Source organism: Danio rerio, chromosome 14, assembly GCF_052040795.2.
Source record: "Danio rerio strain M-AB ecotype USA chromosome 14, GRCz13ab, whole genome shotgun sequence".
NCBI classification, from domain to species: Eukaryota; Metazoa; Chordata; class Actinopteri; order Cypriniformes; family Danionidae; genus Danio; species Danio rerio.
The window spans coordinates 2,519,728-2,545,307 of NC_141034.1; the positions used below are offsets into that span (position 1 = coordinate 2,519,728).

Consider the following 25,580-nt stretch of genomic DNA (forward strand, 5'->3'; position numbering starts at 1 on the left):
GTCACAATTTAAATGATACCACTGTACTCAGTTAACATAGTACTGTACGGCTGTACAGAGAAAAAAGCTTAAGCAACGTAACTACAAAATACAGAACACTATACCGTTTATCAAACTATAACAATAAATAAAACATTAAAGAGAAAATGATTCACCTCATTTTTTCATAAGTTATAAAAAAGTAGAAGTGCAGCGAAGACTCAGATCAGAAAAGAAATCAGTGAAATTGTAAAAAAAACTGTTTAATCAAAAATAACCAATTAGAGTAACGAAATACACACTCATGGTTTTTTACTTGTTCAAACTAATAGTACTACTATAGTATTACAACAGCGCAAAATAAATAAATGAATAAATAAATAAATAAATAAATAAATAAATAAATAAATAAATAAATAAATAAATAATAAATAAATAAATAAAATAGAATAAAAAAAATACCCCAAAACGTAACCCAACTATAAGTTATTATAGCACCTTTCCAATTATGGGTTATTTTAACCTAGTGCATTGCGTTATTTTGATTAAATGTTATTTTCTTCCATTCTGGTATTATTTTTACTATTAGGCTACTATTACTACTATTTTATAACTATGGCTGTGTAAATAAATAAATATCTCCAACATATGTGTATCATTTCCAAAAAAAAAATAAAAATAGGCTAAATAAATAAATAAACAGAAAGGCGCAGAGAACAGCACGGGAGGAAGAGAAAGCGTTCAATCCATTTAATCTAAATCGGCTATAAAGCGTGCGTTTGTATCATCAATAGTTAAGAGTGCTGGTGAAACGGATATTAAAAAAACACACGACACGGAGAAGTAATTTGATAAAAAAAAACAATAGTATTGCGTTAGAGTTTAAATAAATTTTATAACGCAAAAACAACATTAAGTACGCATTTTAATACAGCTGCTCTGAGTCAGTTAAATCATTTAACTGTTGAAATTCAAAATTGTTAACTAACTGGTTGAGTTACTGTATAAATAACCTAATAAAGGTTAAAAATAACCACACAAAGCACCAAATATTTAACCCAACTGGTTGGGTTATTAATAAATAACCTAATACAGGTTAAACTAACCCAACAAAGCAACAAATACGTAACCCAAACATTGGTTTACATAAATAACTCAAAGATTTTTTTAAAGTGTACCTATAAATATTTTCTCACCTGATCCCCACAATCATCAAAGTTCAGTTTTCCCCTTTGCGCATGCGTGAGTGTCTGTGTTCCACTGGTGTCCAGACTAATGATGCTCTCACTGCAAGCTCTGCCGTATTTCACATCACTCTTTCTGGAGTCAGTGGTTCTGCAAACCTCATAATTGTACACGTGCTGTAAAGTTCCTGTGCCTCCTACATCTGCGTAAAGAGGCGGATAATACGGAATAACCGGGAGATTCGCTCCAGACTTATAAAACATCCGCTCGCGTCTCCATCTGTAGCATTTGACTGACAGTATGGCGATGATGGACACGATAAAGAGAAACGACACTACAGCCAAGGCCAAGACGAGATAGAAAGTCAGGTTGTCGTTGTATTCCTTGTCGTGTGTAAAGTCGGTGAACTCCGAGAGCACCTCAGGGAAGCTGTCCGCCACCGCCACGTTAACATTGACTGTAGCTGATCGAGAGGGCTGCCCGTTGTCCTCCACTACAACAGTGAGTCTTTGTTTGACAGCATCTTTATCTGTCACTTGCCGGACAGTTCTGATTTCTCCATTCTGTGCGCCCACTTCAAACAGCGCCCTGTCTGTGGCTTTGTGCAGTTTATAGGAGAGCCAGGCGTTCTGTCCAGAGTCCACATCAACAGCCACCACTTTAGTCACCAGATAACCCACATCTGCCGAACGAGGCACTATTTCAGCCACCACAGAAGCGCCTGACTGGACCGGATACAGAACCTGAGGCGCGTTGTCATTCTGGTCCTGAATCAGGATTTTGACGCTCGCGTTGCTGCTGAGAGGAGGAGAGCCTCCGTCCTGCGCTTTTACGCGGAACTGGAACTCTTTGATCTGCTCGTAATCGAAAGATCGCACTGCATGTATGACTCCACTATCAGCAGTAACGGACACTAACGAGGAGACGGGCACTCCGTTAACCGACGAGTCCTCCAGTATGTAGGACACACGGGCGTTCTGGTTAAAATCTGCGTCTCTGGCTCTGACTGTGAATATGGAAAGACCAGGTGTGTTGTTTTCCTGAACAGAGGCCTGATATGAGCTCTGCTCAAAGACAGGCGCGTTATCATTCACATCTGATATCTGTAAGGAGAGAGTGACGCTGCTGGAGAGAGAGGGCACGCCCTCATCAGCACATGTCACACTGATGTTATACTCAGACTCTCTCTCGCGATCTAAATCACCATCAGTGACCAAACTATAAAACCCATCCGAAGAAGACTGAATGATAAATGGTAAGTTTATATTTAAGTGACAATCAACCTTGCCACTTTCATTTGAGTCCACGTCTTGGATGTTTAATATAGCAAGTACAGTGCCAGATTTTGCATCCTCTGGTATTTGGTTTGATTTCGAAATAATATTTATAGAAGGGTTGTTATCGTTTATGTCAATGACGTCGACAATTATTTTACACGAATCTGTATGCCCGCCGTCATCTCGTGCTTGAACATCAATTTGATAATACTTACTCATTTCATAATCTATGCCCCCAGTGAGCTTTACAACACCCAATTCAGAGTCTATTTCAAAAATATCTGCCGCTTTGTCTGCCGTACTTGAAATTGAGAAAGTTATTCTACTGTTGGATCCCTGATCCGCATCAGAAGCACTCACTGTCGTTAAAACTGTGCCTTTTGGAGAGTTCTCTGCTATACTGGTTTTGTATACAGATTGTGAACACACAGGGGCATTATCATTAGCATCTAAAACTGAAACATGAATTTTCATTGTACCTGACATTCGAGGATCACCTCCGTCAAAGGCTGTTAAAATTAGGGATATATGATCGTGTTTCTCTCTGTCTAAGGGGGTTTGAAGAACCATTTCGACGGCTTTGTTTCCATCGGGGAGATTCTGATATTTTAAAACAAAATTATCCGTCGGTTCTAAAGAATAACTCTGTAAACCATTTTGACCGACGTCATGATCAATAGCTCTTTCTAGCAAAAATCGGGCTCCTGATGAAGATAATTCGTTTATTTCAAATCTCATCTCGCTCTTACTAAAAATCGGCGCATTGTCATTTATATCTGTTACCTCAACCGTAACGCGATACAATTGCATGGGATTTTCGAGAATGATCTGAAAATGCAGCGCGCAAGGCGTTGTCTGTCCGCACAGCGCCTCTCGGTCTATTCTCTCTTTGATAAGGAGGACTCCTCTTTCTTTATTCAGCTCGATGTATTCAGCGCTGTCTCCTGTATAAATCCGCGCTTTCCCCGATTTCAGCCTCTTTAAATCTAAACCCAAATCCTGCGCTATGTTCCCGACTAAAGAGCCTTTGGCCATTTCCTCAGGAATGGAGTAACTGACCTGCCCGAGAGCTGAACTGAGAGAGAGAAACCAAATAAACAGCAGTACTTGCCGCGCCATTGTTCTGTCCGACATTTTGCAGAAGACCAGAGAACGAAGATTCAAGCAGAAGGAAAAAAAATCGATCCTAGAACTTGAAGGGAATCATGTATAAATCCAAAATAGAAAGAACAAAAAAATTCTGTAAATCCAAGAGAATGATAATGAATAGAGTATCTCCGTGTTTTGTCTTCTCTCTCCTCCTCACACTGTGCTCTCAGCTTCTGTCTCTCTCTAATAATATGGAGATGATGGGGGTGGAACTGCAGCAGATCTGCTCTCTACACTGACATATTGACCAACAGCGGCACTTTGAGTTCATTCTGAAGAACTACAAAATGACTAAAACATACACAATATTCAGAGTATAACACGTGTTTTAAAATGATCTCCCCTTAAATCATGACTCAATTATAGCCGTGTTTAAAGTTAATTAAAATGCAATCTTACAACAAGAATGGAGGAATTATTTAAATTAAATGTGTTAAAAACAAACAAGCCAAAAGCAAAATAAAATGAAAATAATTAAATATTACAAGTTTAGATGCAACTTTCTAAACGGAATTGAAGAGAAAAGGATAAATATTTAATTAACAGAGATTAAACATACGTGAAAACGGTCGACCTAAATATTTTTTAATATGAAGACAACTTATTTGAATGATTTTAAATTACTAAAGACCTAAAATAGGAGAAGAAACAAGACACGAAATGTAAAACATTTCAGCACCATGGTCAGTTACGGTGACTTGAGTTCAATCTTCTCTGAAGATTTTAAAACTAAAATGTGTTCAAAGAGGATAGAGGATGCTCAAAGTAGAAAAAAAATATTCCCATATTTTAAAATGATGCAGTTTTGTATTGTATGCCTTTTAATTTACGCGTTTATATTGGTTGTTTTACGCAAGTGTATAACAGTAATTGAGAAGGACGTTAGTCACTCCTGAAATTTCGATAAAACTGCATAACGCGTTACAGCGGAAAAAATACCACAAAGGTCTCGGTGATAATACCACAGGACAAATAAATATAAACAAATTAAATAAAAATGCCACACGCCACCACAATATAAAAAGACAAATTACAACAAATAGTCTTTTTTTCTTGTGCAAACAGAAAATATTCCATAAAGGCACGATTAATTTGAATGGATTCAGTCCCTATAAACGGTTACAACACATATTGTTAATAAGAAAGCCTCACCTGATCATCAAAATCTCCACAGACCAGTTTTCCTCTTTGCGCATGCGTGAGTGTCTGTGTCCCACTGGTGTCCAGACTAATGATGCTCTCACTGCAAGCTCTGCCGTATTTCACATCACTCTTTCTGGAGTCAGTGGTTCTGCAAACCTCATAATTGTACACGTGCTGTAAAGTTCCTGTGCCTCCTACATCTGCGTAAAGAGGCGGATAATACGGAATAACTGGAAGATTCGCTCCAGACTTATAAAACATCCGCTCGCGTCTCCATCTGTAGCATTTGACTGACAGTATGGCGATGACGGACACGATAAAGAGAAACGACACTACAGCCAAGGCCAAGACGAGATAGAAAGTCAGGTTGTCGTTGTATTCCTTGTCGTGCGTAAAGTCGGTGAACTCCGAGAGCACCTCAGGGAAGCTGTCCGCCACCGCCACGTTAACATTGACTGTAGCTGATCGAGAGGGCTGCCCGTTGTCCTCCACTACAACAGTGAGTCTTTGTTTGACAGCATCTTTATCTGTCACTTGCCGGACAGTTCTGATTTCTCCATTCTGTGCGCCCACTTCAAACAGCGCCCTGTCTGTAGCTTTGTGCAGTTTATAGGAGAGCCAGGCGTTCTGTCCAGAGTCCACATCAACAGCCACCACTTTAGTCACCAGATAACCCACATCTGCCGAACGAGGCACTATTTCAGCCACCACAGAAGCGCCTGACTGGACCGGATACAGAACCTGAGGCGCGTTGTCATTCTGGTCCTGAATCAGGATTTTGACGCTCGCGTTGCTGCTGAGAGGAGGAGAGCCTCCGTCCTGCGCTTTTACGCGGAACTGGAACTCTTTGATCTGCTCGTAATCGAAAGATCGCACTGCATGTATGACTCCACTATCAGCACTAACGGACACTAACGAGGAGACGGGCACTCCGTTAACCGACGAGTCCTCCAGTATGTAGGACACACGGGCGTTCTGGTTAAAATCTGCGTCTCTGGCTCTGACTGTGAATATGGAAAGACCAGGTGTGTTGTTTTCCTGAACAGAGGCCTGATATGAGCTCTGCTCAAAGACAGGCGCGTTATCATTCACATCTGATATCTGTAAGGAGAGAGTGACGCTGCTGGAGAGAGAGGGCACGCCCCCATCAGCACACGTCACACTGATGTTATACTCAGACTCTCTCTCGCGATCTAAATCACCATCAGTGACTAAACTGAAGAAATTAGTATTTGTGGATTTAAGGGAAAAGGGAATATTTTCATTAACAGAACACTGAACTTTCCCATTATCTCCCGAATCAACATCCTGAACGTTAATTATTGTAACCACAGTGTCAGAAGCGGAATTTTCAGCTATCACGTTTGTTTTGGACATAATATTTATCACCGGTTTATTATCATTGACATCAATAACATCGACTATTACTTTACATGAATCAGTAAAACCAACATGATCACTGGCTTGAACGCTTATTTCGTAATTACGCGCTTTTTCAAAGTCTATTATGCCGACAACTCTGACTTGGCCATTATCTTTATTTATATCAAACAGCTGTCGGACATTATCTTGCCTGTTGGCGATGGAATACTCTATTTTACTATTTATACCCTCGTCGGCGTCAGTTGCGCTCACTGTGGACACAATTGTGTCTTTTGGCGCATTTTCTGTCACAGTTGCTTTATAAACGGACTGCATGAAAACAGGCGCGTTGTCGTTTGCGTCTAACACAGTGATGTGAATATCTATACTTCCAGATAACTGAGGATCTCCTCCATCAACAGCTGTGAGGACTAATTTGATTTCATTCTGTTTTTCACGATCTAAAGGTTTTTGCAGAATCATTTCCACATGTTTTCCGTCTCCTGCTTGATTTTTAAATTTAAGACCAAAATTATCTGTTTGTTTCAGCATATAGCTCTGAAGACCATTAATTCCCACGTCGAGATCTACAGCAGGCTCCAACATAAATTTAGAGCCTAAAATAGCAGATTCACTAATTTTAAAAACGATTCTATCCTTCTCAAAACCAGGAGTGTTGTCATTAATATCTGTTATTTCAATTGTAACTGTAAAAAACTCAATTGGATTTTCGAGTATGATCTGCAAATGCAGCGCGCAAGGCGTTGTCTGTCCGCACAGCGCCTCTCGGTCTATTCTCTCTTTGATAAGGAGGACTCCTCTTTCTTTATTCAGCTCGATGTATTCAGCGCTGTCTCCTGTATAAATCCGCGCTTTTCCCGATTTCAGCCTCTTTAAATCTAAACCCAAATCCTGCGCTATGTTCCCGACTAAAGAGCCTTTGGCCATTTCCTCAGGAATGGAGTAACTGACCTGCCCGAGAGCTGAGCTGAGAGAGAGAAACCAAATAAACAGCAGTACTTGCCGCGCCATTGTTCTGTCCGACATTTTGCGGGAGACCAGAGAACGAAGATTAAAGCAGAAGACAAATAATTTGATCCAAGAAACTGAAGGGAATCATGTGAATATCCAAAGTGAAAAGAAGAAAATTCTGTAAATCCAAGAGAATGATAATGAATAGAGTATCTCCGTGTTTTGTCTGCTCTCTCCTCCTCACACTGTGCTCTCAGCTTCTGTCTCTCTCTAATAATATGGAGATGATGGGGGTGGAACTGCAGCAGATCTGCTCTCTACACTGACATATTGACCAACAGCGGCACTATGAGTTCATTCTGAAGAACTACAGAAACTACCAAATTAATAAACTTTTACCTCAGTATCATACACATCTCGGAAAGCAGTGTACTAAATGTGCAGAACTATAAAATAAAAATAAAACAACAACAACAGCACATAAAAAAAAATAAACATATACCAGAAATTTGAGTAAAACTTGAATGAATGATTAAATAAAGTTATTTATTTCGGGATAACAAGATTGATCAGGCCCAAAATGAGCACATATCAGACAAACAAATATTTGCCAAAATGCAATAGTCCAAGCAACAATGGTCGATTAATATATACAATTGTGTATAGTTTAGTTTTAAAAAGGGGACAGATCATTAAAATGAGAAAACTCTAACAAATATCGCATATTTAAAGACCTGAGAAAAAATATAAGGGTAATGACTGCCATAACCTTATTTCAGGACCACGGTCAGCGAAGCAAACAATGGCTATAACTGCTCACTACATGGCGAAACAAATGAAAATGAAGTTAAGGTGGAAACAAAATCTTTAGCATATATTTCAGTAGAATAAACTACGAGACTTCAACTGCAAAAAAAAAAAACAAAAATAAATAATAATAATAATAATAATAATAAATAATAAAAAAAATAAATAATAAATAAACAAATAAATAAATACATAAATAAATAAAAAAATAATAATACGAATACTACTACTACTAATAATAATAAATAATAAATAAATAAATAAATAAATAAATAAATAATGATAAAGGAGAAATCAAGATATCAGTCTGATGCAGAAAAATATTAGACTTTTTTCTATTTCAGTATTTAAGACTCGTTTAATTCACAAAAATAGACACATTTATTTTCAGAAAATAGCTACCGAATAGCCTATACAGACCTAAAAGTCCACCAAATCACTCTTTTTCCTTCGGCTTTCAGTCCCTGATTTATTAGGGGTCGCGCAGCAGAATGAACCACCCAAGTTAAATTCCAAAATCTAAAATTTATCATTAAACAATTGCAGTTTTCTACAAGATAATCAAATAAAAAACAAGTACTAATGCAGCCTCAATTAGTGAACGTGTCAACAATTCAAACTACATTTAAATTCTTGAGGAAAAAATGCATTAAAAGCTCCGCAAAAGTCATTAAACAATTCTCACCTGATCATCAAAATCTCCACTGACCAGGTTTCCCCTTTGCGCATGCGTGAGTGTCTGTGTTCCACTGGTGTCCAGACTAATGATGCTCTCACTGCAAGGTCTGCCGTATTTCACATCACTCTTTCTGGAGTCAGTGGTTCTGCAAACCTCATAATTGTACACGTGCTGTAAAGTTCCTGTGCCTCCTACATCTGCGTAAAGAGGCGGATAATACGGAATAACCGGAAGATTCGCTCCAGACTTATAAAACATCCGCTCGCGTCTCCATCTGTAGCATTTGACTGACAGTATGGCGATGATGGACACGATAAAGAGAAACGACACTACAGCCAAGGCCAAGACGAGATAGAAAGTCAGGTTGTCGTTGTATTCCTTGTCGTGCGTAAAGTCGGTGAACTCCGAGAGCACCTCAGGGAAGCTGTCCGCCACCGCCACGTTAACATTGACTGTAGCTGATCGAGAGGGCTGCCCGTTGTCCTCCACTACAACAGTGAGTCTTTGTTTGACAGCATCTTTATCTGTCACTTGCCGGACAGTTCTGATTTCTCCATTCTGTGCGCCCACTTCAAACAGCGCCCTGTCTGTGGCTTTGTGCAGTTTATAGGAGAGCCAGGCGTTCTGTCCAGAGTCCACATCAACAGCCACCACTTTAGTCACCAGATAACCCACATCTGCCGAACGAGGCACTATTTCAGCCACCACAGAAGCGCCTGACTGGACCGGATACAGAACCTGAGGCGCGTTGTCATTCTGGTCCTGAATCAGGATTTTGACGCTCGCGTTGCTGCTGAGAGGAGGAGAGCCTCCGTCCTGCGCTTTTACGCGGAACTGAAACTCTTTGATCTGCTCGTAATCGAAAGATCGCACTGCATGTATGACTCCACTATCAGCACTAACGGACACTAACGAGGACACGGGCACTCCGTTAACCGACGAGTCCTCCAGTATGTAGGACACACGGGCGTTCTGGTTAAAATCTGCGTCTCTGGCTCTGACTGTGAATATGGAAAGACCAGGTGTGTTGTTTTCCTGAACAGAGGCCTGATATGAGCTCTGCTCAAAGACAGGCGCGTTATCATTCACATCTGATATCTGTAAGGAGAGAGTGACGCTGCTGGAGAGAGAGGGCACGCCCTCATCAGCACACGTCACACTGATGTCATACTCAGACTCTCTCTCGCGATCTAAATCACCATCAGTGACTAAACTGAAGAAATTATTATTTGTGGATTTAAGAGAAAAGGGAATATTTTCATTAACAGAACACTGAACTTTCCCATTTTCCCCTGAGTCAGCATCCTGGACATTTATCATTGTAACCACGGTTTCAGACGGAGAATTTTCAGCTATCACGTTTGTTTTGGACATGATATTAATCACCGGTTTATTATCATTTACATCAATAACATCAACTATTATTTTACAAGAATCAGTAAAGCCTCCATGATCACTTGCTTGTACGCGTATCTCAAAGTTTCGAGCTTGTTCATAATCAACTAGACCGATCAATCTGACTTTACCATCAGTCTCGCTTATTTCAAATATGTCTCGGACTTTATCAATAGTGTTTCTAATAGAGTAAGTTATTTCACCATTTACTCCCTGATCAAGATCTGACGCGCTCACTGTAGTAACTATTGTGCCTTTTGGTGAATTTTCAGTTACTGCAGTTTTATAAACTGTCTGAGAGAAAACAGGAGCGTTATCGTTCGCATCTAATACAATAATATTAATCTGGATATTTCCAGACATTGGAGGATCTCCTCCGTCAATAGCCGTTAATGTTAAGGACAAATGCTCCTGCTTCTCACGATCTAGAGGCTTTTGTAACGTCATTTCGATTTGATGGTCTCCTCCTGGAAGAATGTTGTATTTTAAAGAAAAATTATCTGTTGGTTTCAGTGAGTAAGTATGAATACCATTATTTCCAACGTCAAAATCATTAGCAGGCTCTATCGTGAATTTTGTACCAAGTGATGCAGTTTCACTAATCCTAAAAATCATCTCACTTTTTTCAAAAAACGGTGCATTGTCATTCATGTCAACAACCTCAATATTAACACTATAAAACTCCATGGGATTTTCGAGTATGATCTGCAAATGCAGCGCGCAAGGCGTTGTCTGTCCGCACAGCGCCTCTCGGTCTATTCTCTCTTTGATAAGGAGGACTCCTCTTTCTTTATTCAGCTCGATGTATTCAGCGCTGTCTCCTGTATAAATCCGCGCTTTCCCCGATTTCAGCCTCTTTAAATCTAAACCCAAATCCTGCGCTATGTTCCCGACTAAAGAGCCTTTGGCCATTTCCTCAGGAATGGAGTAACTGACCTGCCCGAGAGCTGAACTGAGAGAGAGAAACCAAATAAACAGCAGTACTTGCCGCGCCATTGTTCTGTCCGACATTTTGCAGAAAACCCGAGAATGAAGATTCAAGCAGAAGACAAATAATTTGATCCTAGAATGTGAAGGGAATCATGTGTATATCCAAAGTAGAAAGAACAACAAAATTCTGTAAATCCAAGAGAATGATAATGAATAGCGTATCTCCGTGTTTTGTCTTCTCTCTCCTCCTCACACTGTGCTCTCAGCTTCTGTCTCTCTCTAATAATATGGAGATGATGGGGGTGGAACTGCAGCAGATCTGCTCTCTACACTGACATATTGACCAACAGCGGCACTTTGAGTTCATTCTGAAGAACTACAAAATGACTAAAACATACAGTATATTCACTGTATAACACGTGTTTTAAAATGATCTCCCCTTAAATCATGACTCAATTATAGCCGTTTTTAAAGTTAATTAAAATGCAATCTTTCAACAAGAAATTGAAGAATTATTTAAATTAAATGTGTAAAAAAAACAAGCCAAAAGCAAAATAAAATGAAAATAATTAAATATTACAAGTTTAGATGCAACTTTCTAAACGGAATTGAAGAGAAAATGATAAATATTTAATTAACAGAGATTAAAAATACGTGAAAACGGTCGACCTAAATATTTTTTAATATGAAGACAACTTATTTGAATGATTTTAAATTACTAAAGACCTAAAATAGGAGAAGAAACAAGACACGAAATGTAAAACATTTCAGCACCATGGTCAGTTACGATGACTTGAGTTCAATCTTCTCTGAAGATTTTAAAACTAAAATGTGTTCAAAGAGGATAGAGGATGCTCAAAGTAGAAAAAAATATTCCCATATTTTAAAATGATGCAGTTTTGTATTGTAGGCCTTTAAATTTACGCGTTTATATTGGTTGTTTTACGCAAGTGTGTAACAGTAATTGAGAAGGACGTTAGTCACTCCCTCTGAAATTTCGATAAATCTGAATAACGCAATACAGCGGAAAAAATAGCTCAAAGATCTTGCTAATATTACCACAGGACAAATAAATATAAACAAATTAAATAAAAATACCATACGCCACCACAATATAAAAAGACAAATTACAACAACTAGTCTTTTTTCTTGTGCAAACAGAAAATATTCCATAAAGGCACGAATAATTTGAATGGATTCAGTCCTTATAAACGGTTACAACACATATTGTTAATAAGAAAGCCTCACCTGATCATCAAAATCTCCACTGACCAGTTTTCCTCTTTGCGCATGCGTGAGTGTCTGTGTCCCACTGGTGTCCAGACTAATGATGCTCTCACTGCAAGGTCTGCCGTATTTCACATCACTCTTTCTGGAGTCAGTGGTTCTGCAAACCTCATAATTGTACACGTGCTGTAAAGTTCCTGTGCCTCCTACATCTGCGTAAAGAGGCGGATAATACGGAATAACCGGAAGATTCGCTCCAGATTTATAAAACATCCGCTCGCGTCTCCATCTGTAGCATTTGACTGACAGTATGGCGATGACGGACACGATAAAGAGAAACGACACTACAGCCAAGGCCAAGACGAGATAGAAAGTCAGGTTGTCGTTGTATTCCTTGTCGTGCGTAAAGTCGGTGAACTCCGAGAGCACCTCAGGGAAGCTGTCCGCCACCGCCACGTTAACATTGACTGTAGCTGATCGAGAGGGCTGCCCGTTGTCCTCCACTACAACAGTGAGTCTTTGTTTGACAGCATCTTTATCTGTCACTTGCCGGACAGTTCTGATTTCTCCATTCTGTGCGCCCACTTCAAACAGCGCCCTGTCTGTGGCTTTGTGCAGTTTATAGGAGAGCCAGGCGTTCTGTCCAGAGTCCACATCAACAGCCACCACTTTAGTCACCAGATAACCCACATCTGCCGAACGAGGCACTATTTCAGCCACCACAGAAGCGCCTGACTGGACCGGATACAGAACCTGAGGCGCGTTGTCATTCTGGTCCTGAATCAGGATTTTGACGCTCGCGTTGCTGCTGAGAGGAGGAGAGCCTCCGTCCTGCGCTTTTACGCGGAACTGGAACTCTTTGATCTGCTCGTAATCGAAAGATCGCACTGCATGTATGACTCCACTATCAGCACTAACGGACACTAACGAGGACACGGGCACTCCGTTAACCGACGAGTCCTCCAGTATGTAGGACACACGGGCGTTCTGGTTAAAATCTGCGTCTCTGGCTCTGACTGTGAATATGGAAAGACCAGGTGTGTTGTTTTCCTGAACAGAGGCCTGATATGAGCTCTGCTCAAAGACAGGCGCGTTATCATTCACATCTGATATCTGTAAGGAGAGAGTGACGCTGCTGGAGAGAGAGGGCACGCCCTCATCAGCACACGTCACACTGATGTCATACTCAGACTCTCTCTCGCGATCTAAATCACCATCAGTGACTAAACTGAAGAAATTATTATTTGTGGATTTAAGAGAAAAGGGAATATTTTCATTAACAGAACACTGAACTTTACCATTGTCCCCTGAATCAACATCCTGAACATTAATTATTGTAATTACCGTCTCAGCTGCAGAGTTTTCAGCTATCACGTTTGTCCTAGACATGATATTGATCACTGGAGTATTGTCATTAATATCAATTACATCAATTATGATCTTACATGAATCAGTCAGGCCACCGTGATCACTCGCCTGCACGCGTATCTCATAGTTACGAGCTCTTTCAAAATCTATTATGCCGACCACACTGACTTGACCATTATCTCTATTAATGGTAAATAACTGCTGAACATCATCTTCCATATTGGCAATGGAATACTCTATTTTACTATTTATACCCTCGTCGGCGTCAGTTGCGCTCACTGTGGACACAATCGTGTCTTTTGGCGCATTTTCTGTCACAGTTGCTTTATAAACGGACTGCATGAAAACAGGCGCGTTGTCGTTTGCGTCTAACACAGTGATGTGAATATCTATACTTCCAGATAACTGAGGATCTCCTCCATCAACAGCTGTGAGGACTAATTTGATTTCATTCTGTTTTTCACGATCTAAAGGTCTTTGTAAAATCATTTCCACGTTTTTTCCGTCTCCTGCTTGATTTTTATATTTAAGGTTAAAATTATCTGTTGGTTTCAGCATATAGCTCTGAAGACCATTAATTCCCACGTCGAGATCTACAGCAGGCTCCAACATAAATTTAGATCCTAAAACAGCGGTTTCACTAATTCTAAAAATAACCTTTGTCTTTTTAAAACTGGGAGTGTTGTCATTAATATCTGTTATTTCAATGGTAACGCTAAAAAACTCAATTGGATTTTCGAGTATGATCTGCAAATGCAGCGCGCAAGGCGTTGTCTGTCCGCACAGCGCCTCTCGGTCTATTCTCTCTTTGATAAGGAGGACTCCTCTTTCTTTATTCAGCTCGATGTATTCAGCGCTGTCTCCTGTATAAATCCGCGCTTTCCCCGATTTCAGCCTCTTTAAATTTAAACCCAAATCCTGCGCTATGTTCCCGACTAAAGAGCCTTTGGCCATTTCCTCAGGAATGGAGTAACTGACCTGCCCGAGAGCTGAACTGAGAGAGAGAAACCAAATAAACAGCAGTACTTGCCGCGCCATTGTTCTGTCCGACATTTTGCAGAAGACCAGAGAACGAAGATTCAAGCAGAAATCAAAATCAGTCCAAAACGCTTCAGGAAATCATGTATAAATCCAAAGAGACATGAACTAGCAACAACAAAAATATTTCCAAGAGAATGATAATGAATAGAGTATCTCCGTGTTTTGTCTTCTCTCTCCTCCTCACACTGTGCTCTCAGCTTCTGTCTCTCTCTAATAATATGGAGATGATGGGGGTGGAACTGCAGCAGATCTGCTTTCTACACTGACATATTGACCAACAGCGGCACTATGAGTTCATTCTGAAGAACTACAAAATGACTAAAATATACAGTATATTCAGAGTATAACATGTGTTTAAATTACCTCCTCCTTAAATCATAAGTCAAATATAGCCGTTTTGAAATTTAATCAAGTTGCAATCTTAAAGTGAAAAATGGAGGAATGATTTGTAATCAAATGTGAAAAAAAAACAAAGAACTAAACAAGCCAAAGCATAAAAAAATGAAAATAATTATATAGTACAAATATAGATGCACTGATCCTAACGAAATTAAAGAGAGAAACAAACATATTTAATAATATACATTAAAACGCGTGAATATGGCAGATTAATATACTTGTAAATTGTAAGACGATGTGTTTGAAGGATTTTAAATGACTGAATACTTAAATTATAAAAGAAAGAAACAAGACAAAAAGTGCAAACTATTTCAGCACCATGGTCAGTTACGGTGACTTGAGTTTAATCTTCTCTGAAGATGTTCTGCTTTCAAAATTAAAATGTGTTCAGAGGATAGGGGATGGTCAAAGTAGAAGAAAAATATTCCTATATTTTAAAATGATGTATTTCTGTATTTCAGGCCTTTTAAAAGATGCGTCTGTGATTGTTTTAAGCAAGTGTTGATAAGGGCGTTGATTATTAGTCATACATTTTGAAATGAGAAAAAGCTGCATATCGCGTTACAACGGAAAAAAAAAATTAACACACAAATATCTGTGATATCACAAAAATAAAAATAAAAAAAATGAACTGAAACGAACTACATAAAAATACCACAGGACGCCACAATAAAAAAGAGAAATAATTGCAGCAATTAGCATTTTTTCTGGAGTAAGACTGAAAGTATTTCATAAAAACACGCATGTTTTGAGTGGTTTCAGTCCCTATAAAAAGTTACAACACATATTGTTAATAAGAAAGCCTCACCTGATCATCAAAATCTCCGCTGACCAGTTTTCCCCTTTGCGCATGCGTGAGTGTCTGTGTTCCACTGGTGTCCAGACTAATGATGCTCTCACTGCAAGCCCTGCCGTATTTCACATCACTCTTTCTGGAGTCAGTGGTTCTGCAAACCTCATAATTGTACACGTGCTGTAAAGTTCCTGTGCCTCCTACATCTGCGTAAAGAGGCGGATAATACGGAATAACCGGAAGATTCGCTCCAGACTTATAAAACATCCGCTCGCGTCTCCATCTGTAGCATTTGACTGACAGTATGGCGATGATGGACACGATAAAGAGAAACGACACTACAGCCAAGGCCAAGACGAGATAGAAAGTCAGGTTGTCGTTGTATTCCTTGTCGTGCGTAAAGTCGGTGAACTCCGAGAGCACCTCAGGGAAGCTGTCCGCCACCGCCACGTTAACATTGACTGTAGCTGATCGAGAGGGCTGCCCGTTGTCCTCCACTACAACAGTGAGTCTTTGTTTGACAGCATCTTTATCTGTCACTTGCCGGACAGTTCTGATTTCTCCATTCTGTGCGCCCACTTCAAACAGCGCCCTGTCTGTGGCTTTGTGCAGTTTATAGGAGAGCCAGGCGTTCTGTCCAGAGTCCACATCAACAGCCACCACTTTAGTCACCAGATAACCCACATCTGCCGAACGAGGCACTATTTCAGCCACCACAGAAGCGCCTGACTGGACCGGATACAGAACCTGAGGCGCGTTGTCATTCTGGTCCTGAATCAGGATTTTGACGCTCGCGTTGCTGCTGAGAGGAGGAGAGCCTCCGTCCTGCGCTTTTACGCGGAACTGGAACTCTTTGATCTGCTCGTAATCGAAAGATCGCACTGCATGTATGACTCCACTATCAGCACTAACGGACACTAACGAGGAGACGGGCACTCCGTTAACCGACGAGTCCTCCAGTATGTAGGACACACGGGCGTTCTGGTTAAAATCTGCGTCTCTGGCTCTGACTGTGAATATGGAAAGACCAGGTGTGTTGTTTTCCTGAACAGAGGCCTGATATGAGCTCTGCTCAAAGACAGGCGCGTTATCATTCACATCTGATATCTGTAAGGAGAGAGTGACGCTGCTGGAGAGAGAGGGCACGCCCTCATCAGCACACGTCACACTGATGTCATACTCAGACTCTCTCTCGCGATCTAAATCACCATCAGTGACTAAACTGAAGAAATTATTACTATTTGATTTAAGAGAAAAGGGAATATTTTCATTAACAGAACACTGAACTTTCCCATTTTCCCCTGAGTCAGCATCCTGGACATTTATCATTGTAACCACGGTTTCAGACGGAGAATTTTCAGCTATCACGTTTGTTTTGGACATGATATTAATCACCGGTTTATTATCATTTACATCAATAACATCAACTATTATTTTACAAGAATCAGTAAAGCCTCCATGATCACTTGCTTGTACGCGTATCTCAAAGTTTCGAGCTTGTTCATAATCAACTAGACCGATCAATCTGACTTTACCGTCAGTCTCGCTTATTTCAAATATGTCTCGGACTTTATCAATAGTGTTTCTAATAGAGTAAGTTATTTCACCATTTACTCCCTGATCAAGATCTGACGCGCTCACTGTAGTAACTATTGTGCCTTTTGGTGAATTTTCAGTTACTGCAGTTTTATAAACTGTCTGAGAGAAAACAGGAGCGTTATCGTTCGCATCTAATACAATAATATTAATCTGGATATTTCCAGACATTGGAGGATCTCCTCCGTCAATAGCCGTTAATGTTAAGGACAAATGCTCCTGCTTCTCACGATCTAGAGGCTTTTGTAACGTCATTTCGATTTGATGGTCTCCTCCTGGAAGAATGTTGTATTTTAAAGAAAAATTATCTGTTGGTTTCAGTGAGTAAGTATGAATACCATTATTTCCAACGTCAAAATCATTAGCAGGCTCTATCGTGAATTTTGTACCAAGTGATGCAGTTTCACTAATCCTAAAAATCATCTCACTTTTTTCAAAAAACGGTGCATTGTCATTCATGTCAACAACCTCAATATTAACACTATAAAACTCCATGGGATTTTCGAGAATGATCTGAAAATGCAGCGCGCAAGGCGTTGTCTGTCCGCACAGCGCCTCTCGGTCTATTCTCTCTTTGATAAGGAGGACTCCTCTTTCTTTATTCAGCTCGATGTATTCAGCGCTGTCTCCTGTATAAATCCGCGCTTTCCCCGATTTCAGCCTCTTTAAATCTAAACCCAAATCCTGCGCTATGTTCCCGACTAAAGAGCCTTTGGCCATTTCCTCAGGAATGGAGTAACTGACCTGCCCGAGAGCTGAACTGAGAGAGAGAAACCAAATAAACAGCAGTACTTGCCGCGCCATTGTTCTGTCCGACATTTTGCAGAAAACCCGAGAATGAAGATTCAAGCAGAAGACAAATAATTTGATCCTAGAATGTGAAGGGAATCATGTGTATATCCAAAGTAGAAAGAACAACAAAATTCTGTAAATCCAAGAGAATGATAATGAATAGCGTATCTCCGTGTTTTGTCTTCTCTCTCCTCTTCACACTGTGCTCTCAGCTTCTGTCTCTCTCTAATAATATGGAGATGATGGGGGTGGAACTGCAGCAGATCTGCTCTCTACACTGACATATTAACCAACAGCGGCACTATGAGTTCATTCTGAAGAACTACAAAATGACTAAAACATACAGTATATTCACTGTATAACACGTGTTTTAAAATGATCTCCCCTTAAATCATGACTCAATTATAGCCGTTTTTAAAGTTAATTAAAATGCAATCTTTCAACAAGAAATTGAAGAATTATTTAAATTAAATGTGTAAAAAAAACAAGCCAAAAGCAAAATAAAATGAAAATAATTAAATATTACAAGTTTAGATGCAACTTTCTAAACGGAATTGAAGAGAAAATGATAAATATTTAATTAACAGAGATTAAAAATACGTGAAAACGGTCGACCAAAATATTTTTTAATATGAAGACAACTTATTTGAATGATTTTAAATTACTAAAGACCTAAAATAGGAGAAGAAACAAGACACGAAATGTAAAACATTTCAGCACCATGGTCAGTTACGGTGACTTGAGTTCAATCTTCTCTGAAGATTTTAAAACTAAAATGTGTTCAAAGAGGATAGAGGATGGTCAAAGTAGAAAAAAAATATTCCCATATTTTAAAATGATGCAGTTTTGTATTGTAGGCCTTTAAATTTACGCGTTTATATTGGTTGTTTTACGCAAGTGTGTAACAGTAATTGAGAAGGACGTTAGTCACTCCCTCTGAAATTTCGATAAATCTGAATAACGCAATACAGCGGAAAAAATAGCTCAAAGATCTTGCTAATATTACCACAGGACAAATAAATATAAACAAATTAAATAAAAATACCATACGCCACCACAATATAAAAAGACAAATTACAACAACTAGTCTTTTTTCTTGTGCAAACAGAAAATATTCCATAAAGGCACGAATAATTTGAATGGATTCAGTCCTTATAAACGGTTACAACACATATTGTTAATAAGAAAGCCTCACCTGATCATCAAAATCTCCACTGACCAGTTTTCCTCTTTGCGCATGCGTGAGTGTCTGTGTCCCACTGGTGTCCAGACTAATGATGCTCTCACTGCAAGGTCTGCCGTATTTCACATCACTCTTTCTGGAGTCAGTGGTTCTGCAAACCTCATAATTGTACACGTGCTGTAAAGTTCCTGTGCCTCCTACATCTGCGTAAAGAGGCGGATAATACGGAATAACCGGAAGATTCGCTCCAGACTTATAAAACATCCGCTCGCGTCTCCATCTGTAGCATTTGACTGACAGTATGGCGATGACGGACACGATAAAGAGAAACGACACTACAGCCAAGGCCAAGACTAGAGAGAAAGTCAGGTTGTCGTTGTATTCCTTGTCGTGCGTAAAGTCGGTGAACTCCGAGAGCACCTCAGGGAAGCTGTCCGCCACCGCCACGTTAACATTGACTGTAGCTGATCGAGAGGGCTGCCCGTTGTCCTCCACTACAACAGTGAGTCTTTGTTTGACAGCATCTTTATCTGTCACTTGCCGGACAGTTCTGATTTCTCCATTCTGTGCGCCCACTTCAAACAGCGCCCTGTCTGTGGCTTTGTGCAGTTTATAGGAGAGCCAGGCGTTCTGTCCAGAGTCCACATCAACAGCCACCACTTTAGTCACCAGATAACCCACATCTGCCGAACGAGGCACTATTTCAGCCACCACAGAAGCGCCTGACTGGACCGGATACAGAACCTGAGGCGCGTTGTCATTCTGGTCCTGAATCAGGATTTTGACGCTCGCGTTGCTGCTGAGAGGAGGAGAGCCTCCGTCCTGCGCTTTTACGCGGAACTGGAACTCTTTGATCTGCTCGTAATCGAAAGATCGCACTGCATGTATGACTCCACTATCAGCACTAACGGACACTAACGAGGAGACGGGCACTCCGTTAACCGACGAGTCCTCCAGTATGTAGGACACACGGGCGTTCTGGTTAAAATCTGCGTCTCTGGCTCTGACTGTGAATATGGAAAGACCAGGTGTGTTGTTTTCCTGAACAGAGGCCTGATATGAGCTCTGCTCAAAGACAGGCGCGTTATCATTCACATCTGATATCTGTAAGGAGAGAGTGACGCTGCTGGAGAGAGAGGGCACGCCCTCATCAGCACACGTCACACTGATGTTATACTCAGACTCTCGCTCGCGATCTAAATCACCATCAGTGACTAAACTGAAGAAATTATTATTTGTGGATTTAAGAGAAAAGGGAATATTTTCATTAACAGAACACTGAACTTTCCCATTATCTCCCGAATCAACATCCTGAACATTAATCATTGTAACAACCGTCTCAGATGCAGAGTTTTCAGCTATCACGTTTGTTTTAGACATGATATTGATTACTGGAGCATTGTCATTTATATCAACAACATCAACTATGATCTTACATGAATCAGTCAGGCCACCTTGATCACTCGCCTGCACGCGTATCTCATAGTTACGAGCTCTTTCAAAATCTATTATGCCGACCACACTGACTTGACCATTATCTCTATTAATGGCAAATAATCGCTGAACATCATCTTCCATGTTGGCAATGGAATACTCTATTTTACTATTTATACCCTCGTCGGCGTCAGTTGCGCTCACTGTGGACACAATCGTGTCTTTTGGCGCATTTTCTGTCACAGTTGCTTTATAAACGGACTGCATGAAAACAGGCGCGTTGTCGTTTGCGTCTAACACAGTGATGTGAATATCTATACTTCCAGATAACTGAGGATCTCCTCCATCAACAGCTGTGAGGACTAAATTTATTTCATTTTGCTTTTCACGATCTAAAGGTTTTTGCAGAACCATTTCCACATGTTTTCCGTCTCCTGCTTGATTTTTAAATTTAAGACTTAAATTATCTGTTGGTTTCAGCATATAGCTCTGAAGACCATTAATTCCCACGTCAAGATCTACAGCAGGCTCCAACATAAATTTAGAGCCTAAAATAACAGATTCGCTGATTTTAAAAACAACACTTCTCTTTTTAAAAATGGGCGTGTTGTCATTAACATCTGTTATTTCAATTGTAACTGTAAAAAACTCCATGGGATTTTCGAGTATGATCTGCAAATGCAGCGCGCAAGGCGTTGTCTGTCCGCACAGCGCCTCTCGGTCTATTCTCTCTTTGATAAGGAGGACTCCTCTTTCTTTATTCAGCTCGATGTATTCAGCGCTGTCTCCTGTATAAATCCGCGCTTTCCCCGATTTCAGCCTCTTTAAATCTAAACCCAAATCCTGCGCTATGTTCCCGACTAAAGAGCCTTTGGCCATTTCCTCAGGAATGGAGTAACTGACCTGCCCGAGAGCTGAGCTGAGAGAGAGAAACCAAATAAACAGCAGTACTTGCCGCGCCATTGTTCTGTCCGACATTTTGCAGGAGCCCAGAGAACGAAGATTAAAGCAGAAGGCAAAATTAGTCCAAAAAGCTTCAGAAAATCATGAATAATCCCAAAGACACATGAACTAGCAACAACAACGACAAAATAAATTATAAGAGAATGATAATGAATAGAGTATCTCCGTGTTTTGTCTTCTCTCTCCTCCTCACACTGTGCTCTCAGCTTCTGTCTCTCTCTAATAATATGGAGATGATGGGGGTGGAACTGCAGCAGATCTGCTCACTACATTGACATATTGACCAACAGCGGCACTATGAGTTCATTCTGAAGAACTACAGAAAAAAAGGTTTGCACATAAAACATTTTTATAATTATTTCCAGACAGACAGATAAAAATGATAAAGTGCTAAACTAAAATCGCCATTTAAAAAAAAAAAAAGAGTGCCTAAAGACGCTGTTTTGTTTTTGTTGAAATAGGGGAAAATAACTACTAGTTCACAAATGAGCACAAACGCACATCTTATCTAATCGGAATAACCTAAAATACACAATTAACTGAAATTACGATTATGATAGAATACGGAACTTTAATTTCTTTATAATGATTTGAGACTGGAAGGACATACAATTTCTTGAAGATGTGTTGTCAAGAATCGAAATCAAGAAGAAGTTACTATAGACAGAAAGGTGCAAGACCGCGTTTCAGCACCACGGTCAGTTACAATGACTAAAGTGGAGCTCTGCACTCTTCACAAGCGCTTGATGAAATTAGAAATGTCTGAGAAAAAAGCGGAGTAAAAACAACTGTAGATTTCAAATAGTATGGTGTATTTAAAGATGATTAAAAAACAATTAAAACAACAATACACAGACGATCGTTTAAGGCATTTTAGAGGACCAGAACTTATAAAAGTTCACAGTAAAAAAAGTTTGACCGATTGCAATAGATTAAATCGATTGAATTGCTTTGAGAGCAATTTAGTAATAATAATAAATTCACGTTAAAAATAATATTAAATTCTACTGCTTAAAATAAGCAATTGCTTTAAATAAACTTGGAAAAGAGGTATATGAAGCAAAAATATATGATCAGAAAAAAATCTGATGAATTAAAATCGAACATTCCTTCATAGAAGTAATTAAAATAAACCATAAAACTCGATAAATACATTACAAAGCTCATATTAAATCCGTAATAATAAATTTGGTAAAATACATAGGAAAAACAAAAAAAACAACTATATTAAAGTAACTTGCTTGTACGTAAAATGGACACATTTATGTACGAATCATCGAGTGTTTTGTAGTTAAACAAATACAATGTGATTTAGAAAATTATTCTCACCTGATCATCAAAATCTCCACTGACCAGGTTTCCTCTTTGCGCATGCGTGAGTGTCTGTGTCCCACTGGTGTCCAGACTAATGATGCTCTCACTGCAAGCTCTGCCGTATTTCACATCACTCTTTCTGGAGTCAGTGGTTCTGCAAACCTCATAATTGTACACGTGCTGTAAAGTTCCTGTGCCTCCTACATCTGCGTAAAGAGGCGGATAATACGGAATAACCGGAAGATTCGCTCCAGACTTATAAAACATCCGCTCGCGTCTCCATCTGTAGCATTTGACTGACAGTATGGCGATGATGGACACGATAAAGAGAAACGACACTACAGCCAAGGCCAAGACGAGATAGAAAGTCAGGTTGTCGTTGTATTCCTTGTCGTGCGTAAAGTCGGTGAACTCCGAGAGCACCTCAGGGAAGCTGTCCGCCACCGCCACGTTAACATTGACTGTAGCTGATCGAGAGGGCTGCCCGTTGTCCTCCACTACAACAGTGAGTCTTTGTTTGACAGCATCTTTATCTGTCACTTGCCGGACAGTTCTGATTTCTCCATTCTGTGCGCCCACTTCAAACAGCGCCCTGTCTGTGGCTTTGTGCAGTTTATAGGAGAGCCAGGCGTTCTGTCCAGAGTCCACATCAACAGCCACCACTTTAGTCACCAGATAACCCACATCTGCCGAACGAGGCACTATTTCAGCCACCACAGAAGCGCCTGACTGGACCGGATACAGAACCTGAGGCGCGTTGTCATTCTGGTCCTGAATCAGGATTTTGACGCTCACGTTGCTGCTGAGAGGAGGAGAGCCTCCGTCCTGTGCTTTTACAATAAAACTAAACTGTTTAACTTGCTCATAATCAAACGAACGAACTGCGTGCAACACGCCATTCTCAGCGTTTATAGACACGTAAGAGGAAATCGGCGCTCCGCTAATATGCGCATCCTCTAAATAATAAGACACTCGGGAGTTTTGATTCCAATCTAAATCCCTCGCAGTAACACTACATATAGACAATCCAGGAGTATTATTTTCAATAAGCTGTGCTGAATAGCTTTTTTGATCAAAAACTGGCGCATTATCGTTAATGTCAGAAACTTTAAGGCTAACTGTTTTAGAGCTCGAGAGCGCAGGTGAACCCGAATCGGTTGCAGTCACTGTTATATTAAACTGTGACTGAGTTTCACGATCAAGAAAGGCATCTGTGATCAAATTATAATAGTTAGAGAGGGATGATTTGATTTTGAATGGGATGTTTTCATTAATGAAACACGAAACCTGACCATTTCTCCCAGAGTCAGAGTCTTTAATGTTAACCACTGCTATTGTTGTGCCTGGTGGCGCATCCTCTGACACGGGACTCGTGAGAGACATGAGGGTAATTACCGGCGCATTATCATTCACATCCACTACTTCGATTATGAGCTTACTTGTACTCGTCAGACCCCCTTGGTCTGTTGCTTTAACTCTGATTTCAAAACGTTTGTCCTTCTCAAAGTCAATGTTTCCTAAAACAGACACCAAGCCGGTGTTTTCGTCGATGTTAAAAATACCTCTCGACTGCTCTTTCAGATCGGAGAAGGAGAACGTGATATGTCCGTTTGATCCACTATCTGCATCGGTGGCATTAACAGTAGTAATGTAAGTGCCCTTTGGTGCATTCTCCGTAACAGATGCCCTATAAACTGTCTGGTTAAACACAGGAGCATTGTCATTGGCATCTAAAACAGTAACATCTATATTAACAGAGCCAGACCTCTGCGGGTTTCCACCATCTACAGCAATCAGCTTCAGAGATAAATGAGGATGCTCCTCATGGTCTAGCTCTTTATCTAGAACCATTTCGACAAACACACTTCCATCAGGATTAGATTGCTGTTTTAAAACGAAATAATTGTTTCTTGTGAGAATATAATTTTGCAACGAATTTAATTCTACATCAGCATCATGCGCGCTCTCTAATGCAAAGCGTGAACCAGGATTCACAGATTCGCTAATTTCCAAATTAATTTTGTTTTTCTGGAATGCAGGAGAGTTATCGTTTACATCTATGATTTCAACAGTTACCTGATGCAGTTCGATTGGGTTCTCTAGAATGATCTCGAAGCTGAAGCTGCATGGTGTGACGTCGCCGCAAAGCTGCTCTCGGTCTATTCTCTCACTCACGACTAGAATCCCTTTGTCTGTTTTCAGCTCCGCGTACTGAGCGCTTTCTCCCGTCACGATACGCGCTCGACCCGAGCGAAGCCTTTTTAAATCCAGCCCCAGATCCTGTGCTACGTTACCAATTAGCGAGCCCTTACTCATTTCTTCAGGGATGGAGTACCGGATTTGAGAGATGGCGAAATGAAAATTGCACAGGATGAAAAGCAATACTCGCCACTGCGGTGGGGAGAAAAAAATCCATCTAGCACATCCATTTCGATGAAAATCCTTAACAGCCATACTGAATAGACACCAAGTCCAACATCAATATTTCTTCAATGGGATGAAATAACATTCAAAGGCAACACTAAAACGTTTTGCATTCGTTTGGGAGAGAAAAAGACAGTGTCACTCTCTCACCAACCCGTATGGAATGAA

General features: G+C 40.2%; 22 protein-coding genes and 1 pseudogene across 23 annotated transcripts in view; all 23 read right to left on the reverse strand.

Moving 5' to 3' along the window:
- The window catches only part of pcdh2g21 (protocadherin 2 gamma 21), a 99,499-nt gene extending 95,924 nt beyond the window's left edge, over positions 1-3,575 (reverse strand). The window contains exon 1 of the mRNA NM_001024193.2: positions 1,176-3,575. Coding sequence (NP_001019364.2) covers positions 1,176-3,575 — 2,400 coding nt within the window. The remainder of the gene's footprint in view (positions 1-1,175) is intronic.
- pcdh2g20 (protocadherin 2 gamma 20) overlaps positions 1-7,142 on the reverse strand; it is a 103,066-nt gene extending 95,924 nt beyond the window's left edge. The window contains exon 1 of the mRNA NM_001024192.2: positions 4,743-7,142. Coding sequence (NP_001019363.2) covers positions 4,743-7,142 — 2,400 coding nt within the window. The remainder of the gene's footprint in view (positions 1-4,742) is intronic.
- pcdh2g19 (protocadherin 2 gamma 19) overlaps positions 1-10,959 on the reverse strand; it is a 106,883-nt gene extending 95,924 nt beyond the window's left edge. Inside the window, exon 1 of the mRNA NM_001024191.2 lies at positions 8,560-10,959. Within this exon, the coding sequence (NP_001019362.2) occupies positions 8,560-10,959 (2,400 nt within the window). The remainder of the gene's footprint in view (positions 1-8,559) is intronic.
- Positions 1-14,526, reverse strand: part of pcdh2g22 (protocadherin 2 gamma 22) — a 110,450-nt gene extending 95,924 nt beyond the window's left edge. Inside the window, exon 1 of the mRNA NM_001024194.2 lies at positions 12,127-14,526. Within this exon, the coding sequence (NP_001019365.2) occupies positions 12,127-14,526 (2,400 nt within the window). The remainder of the gene's footprint in view (positions 1-12,126) is intronic.
- pcdh2g17 (protocadherin 2 gamma 17) overlaps positions 1-25,442 on the reverse strand; it is a 121,366-nt gene extending 95,924 nt beyond the window's left edge. Inside the window, exon 1 of the mRNA NM_001024189.2 lies at positions 23,004-25,442. Coding sequence (NP_001019360.2) covers positions 23,004-25,442 — 2,439 coding nt within the window. The remainder of the gene's footprint in view (positions 1-23,003) is intronic.
- Positions 1-25,580, reverse strand: part of pcdh2g1.1 (protocadherin 2 gamma 1.1) — a 226,530-nt gene that overhangs the window by 95,924 nt on the left and 105,026 nt on the right. The window lies entirely within an intron of this gene.
- The window catches only part of pcdh2g1.2 (protocadherin 2 gamma 1.2), a 222,937-nt gene that overhangs the window by 95,924 nt on the left and 101,433 nt on the right, over positions 1-25,580 (reverse strand). The window lies entirely within an intron of this gene.
- pcdh2g2.2 (protocadherin 2 gamma 2.2) overlaps positions 1-25,580 on the reverse strand; it is a 214,072-nt gene that overhangs the window by 95,924 nt on the left and 92,568 nt on the right. The window lies entirely within an intron of this gene.
- pcdh2g3 (protocadherin 2 gamma 3) overlaps positions 1-25,580 on the reverse strand; it is a 206,322-nt gene that overhangs the window by 95,924 nt on the left and 84,818 nt on the right. The gene's annotated exons all lie outside the window — the stretch shown is intronic.
- pcdh2g4 (protocadherin 2 gamma 4) overlaps positions 1-25,580 on the reverse strand; it is a 201,455-nt gene that overhangs the window by 95,924 nt on the left and 79,951 nt on the right. The window lies entirely within an intron of this gene.
- Positions 1-25,580, reverse strand: part of pcdh2g7 (protocadherin 2 gamma 7) — a 193,694-nt gene that overhangs the window by 95,924 nt on the left and 72,190 nt on the right. The window lies entirely within an intron of this gene.
- Positions 1-25,580, reverse strand: part of pcdh2g8 (protocadherin 2 gamma 8) — a 183,334-nt gene that overhangs the window by 95,924 nt on the left and 61,830 nt on the right. The gene's annotated exons all lie outside the window — the stretch shown is intronic.
- Positions 1-25,580, reverse strand: part of pcdh2g9 (protocadherin 2 gamma 9) — a 178,409-nt gene that overhangs the window by 95,924 nt on the left and 56,905 nt on the right. The window lies entirely within an intron of this gene.
- pcdh2g10 (protocadherin 2 gamma 10) overlaps positions 1-25,580 on the reverse strand; it is a 173,301-nt gene that overhangs the window by 95,924 nt on the left and 51,797 nt on the right. The window lies entirely within an intron of this gene.
- The window catches only part of pcdh2gp1 (protocadherin 2 gamma pseudogene 1), a 169,187-nt pseudogene that overhangs the window by 95,924 nt on the left and 47,683 nt on the right, over positions 1-25,580 (reverse strand). The window lies entirely within an intron of this gene.
- Positions 1-25,580, reverse strand: part of pcdh2g11 (protocadherin 2 gamma 11) — a 160,889-nt gene that overhangs the window by 95,924 nt on the left and 39,385 nt on the right. The window lies entirely within an intron of this gene.
- Positions 1-25,580, reverse strand: part of pcdh2g12 (protocadherin 2 gamma 12) — a 156,658-nt gene that overhangs the window by 95,924 nt on the left and 35,154 nt on the right. The gene's annotated exons all lie outside the window — the stretch shown is intronic.
- Positions 1-25,580, reverse strand: part of pcdh2g13 (protocadherin 2 gamma 13) — a 152,532-nt gene that overhangs the window by 95,924 nt on the left and 31,028 nt on the right. The window lies entirely within an intron of this gene.
- Positions 1-25,580, reverse strand: part of pcdh2g14 (protocadherin 2 gamma 14) — a 146,523-nt gene that overhangs the window by 95,924 nt on the left and 25,019 nt on the right. The window lies entirely within an intron of this gene.
- pcdh2g15 (protocadherin 2 gamma 15) overlaps positions 1-25,580 on the reverse strand; it is a 127,985-nt gene that overhangs the window by 95,924 nt on the left and 6,481 nt on the right. The window lies entirely within an intron of this gene.
- The window catches only part of pcdh2g16 (protocadherin 2 gamma 16), a 124,484-nt gene that overhangs the window by 95,924 nt on the left and 2,980 nt on the right, over positions 1-25,580 (reverse strand). The gene's annotated exons all lie outside the window — the stretch shown is intronic.
- On the reverse strand, positions 15,722-18,121 carry pcdh2g18.2 (protocadherin 2 gamma 18.2; the record flags this gene model as incomplete). The annotated part of the gene is given in 1 exon segment (NM_001444396.1): positions 15,722-18,121. A coding segment is annotated over 1 exon segment (2,400 nt), but the record flags the coding sequence as incomplete, so codon positions are not given.
- Positions 19,290-21,689, reverse strand: pcdh2g18.1 (protocadherin 2 gamma 18.1; the record flags this gene model as incomplete). The annotated part of the gene is given in 1 exon segment (NM_001024190.2): positions 19,290-21,689. A coding segment is annotated over 1 exon segment (2,400 nt), but the record flags the coding sequence as incomplete, so codon positions are not given.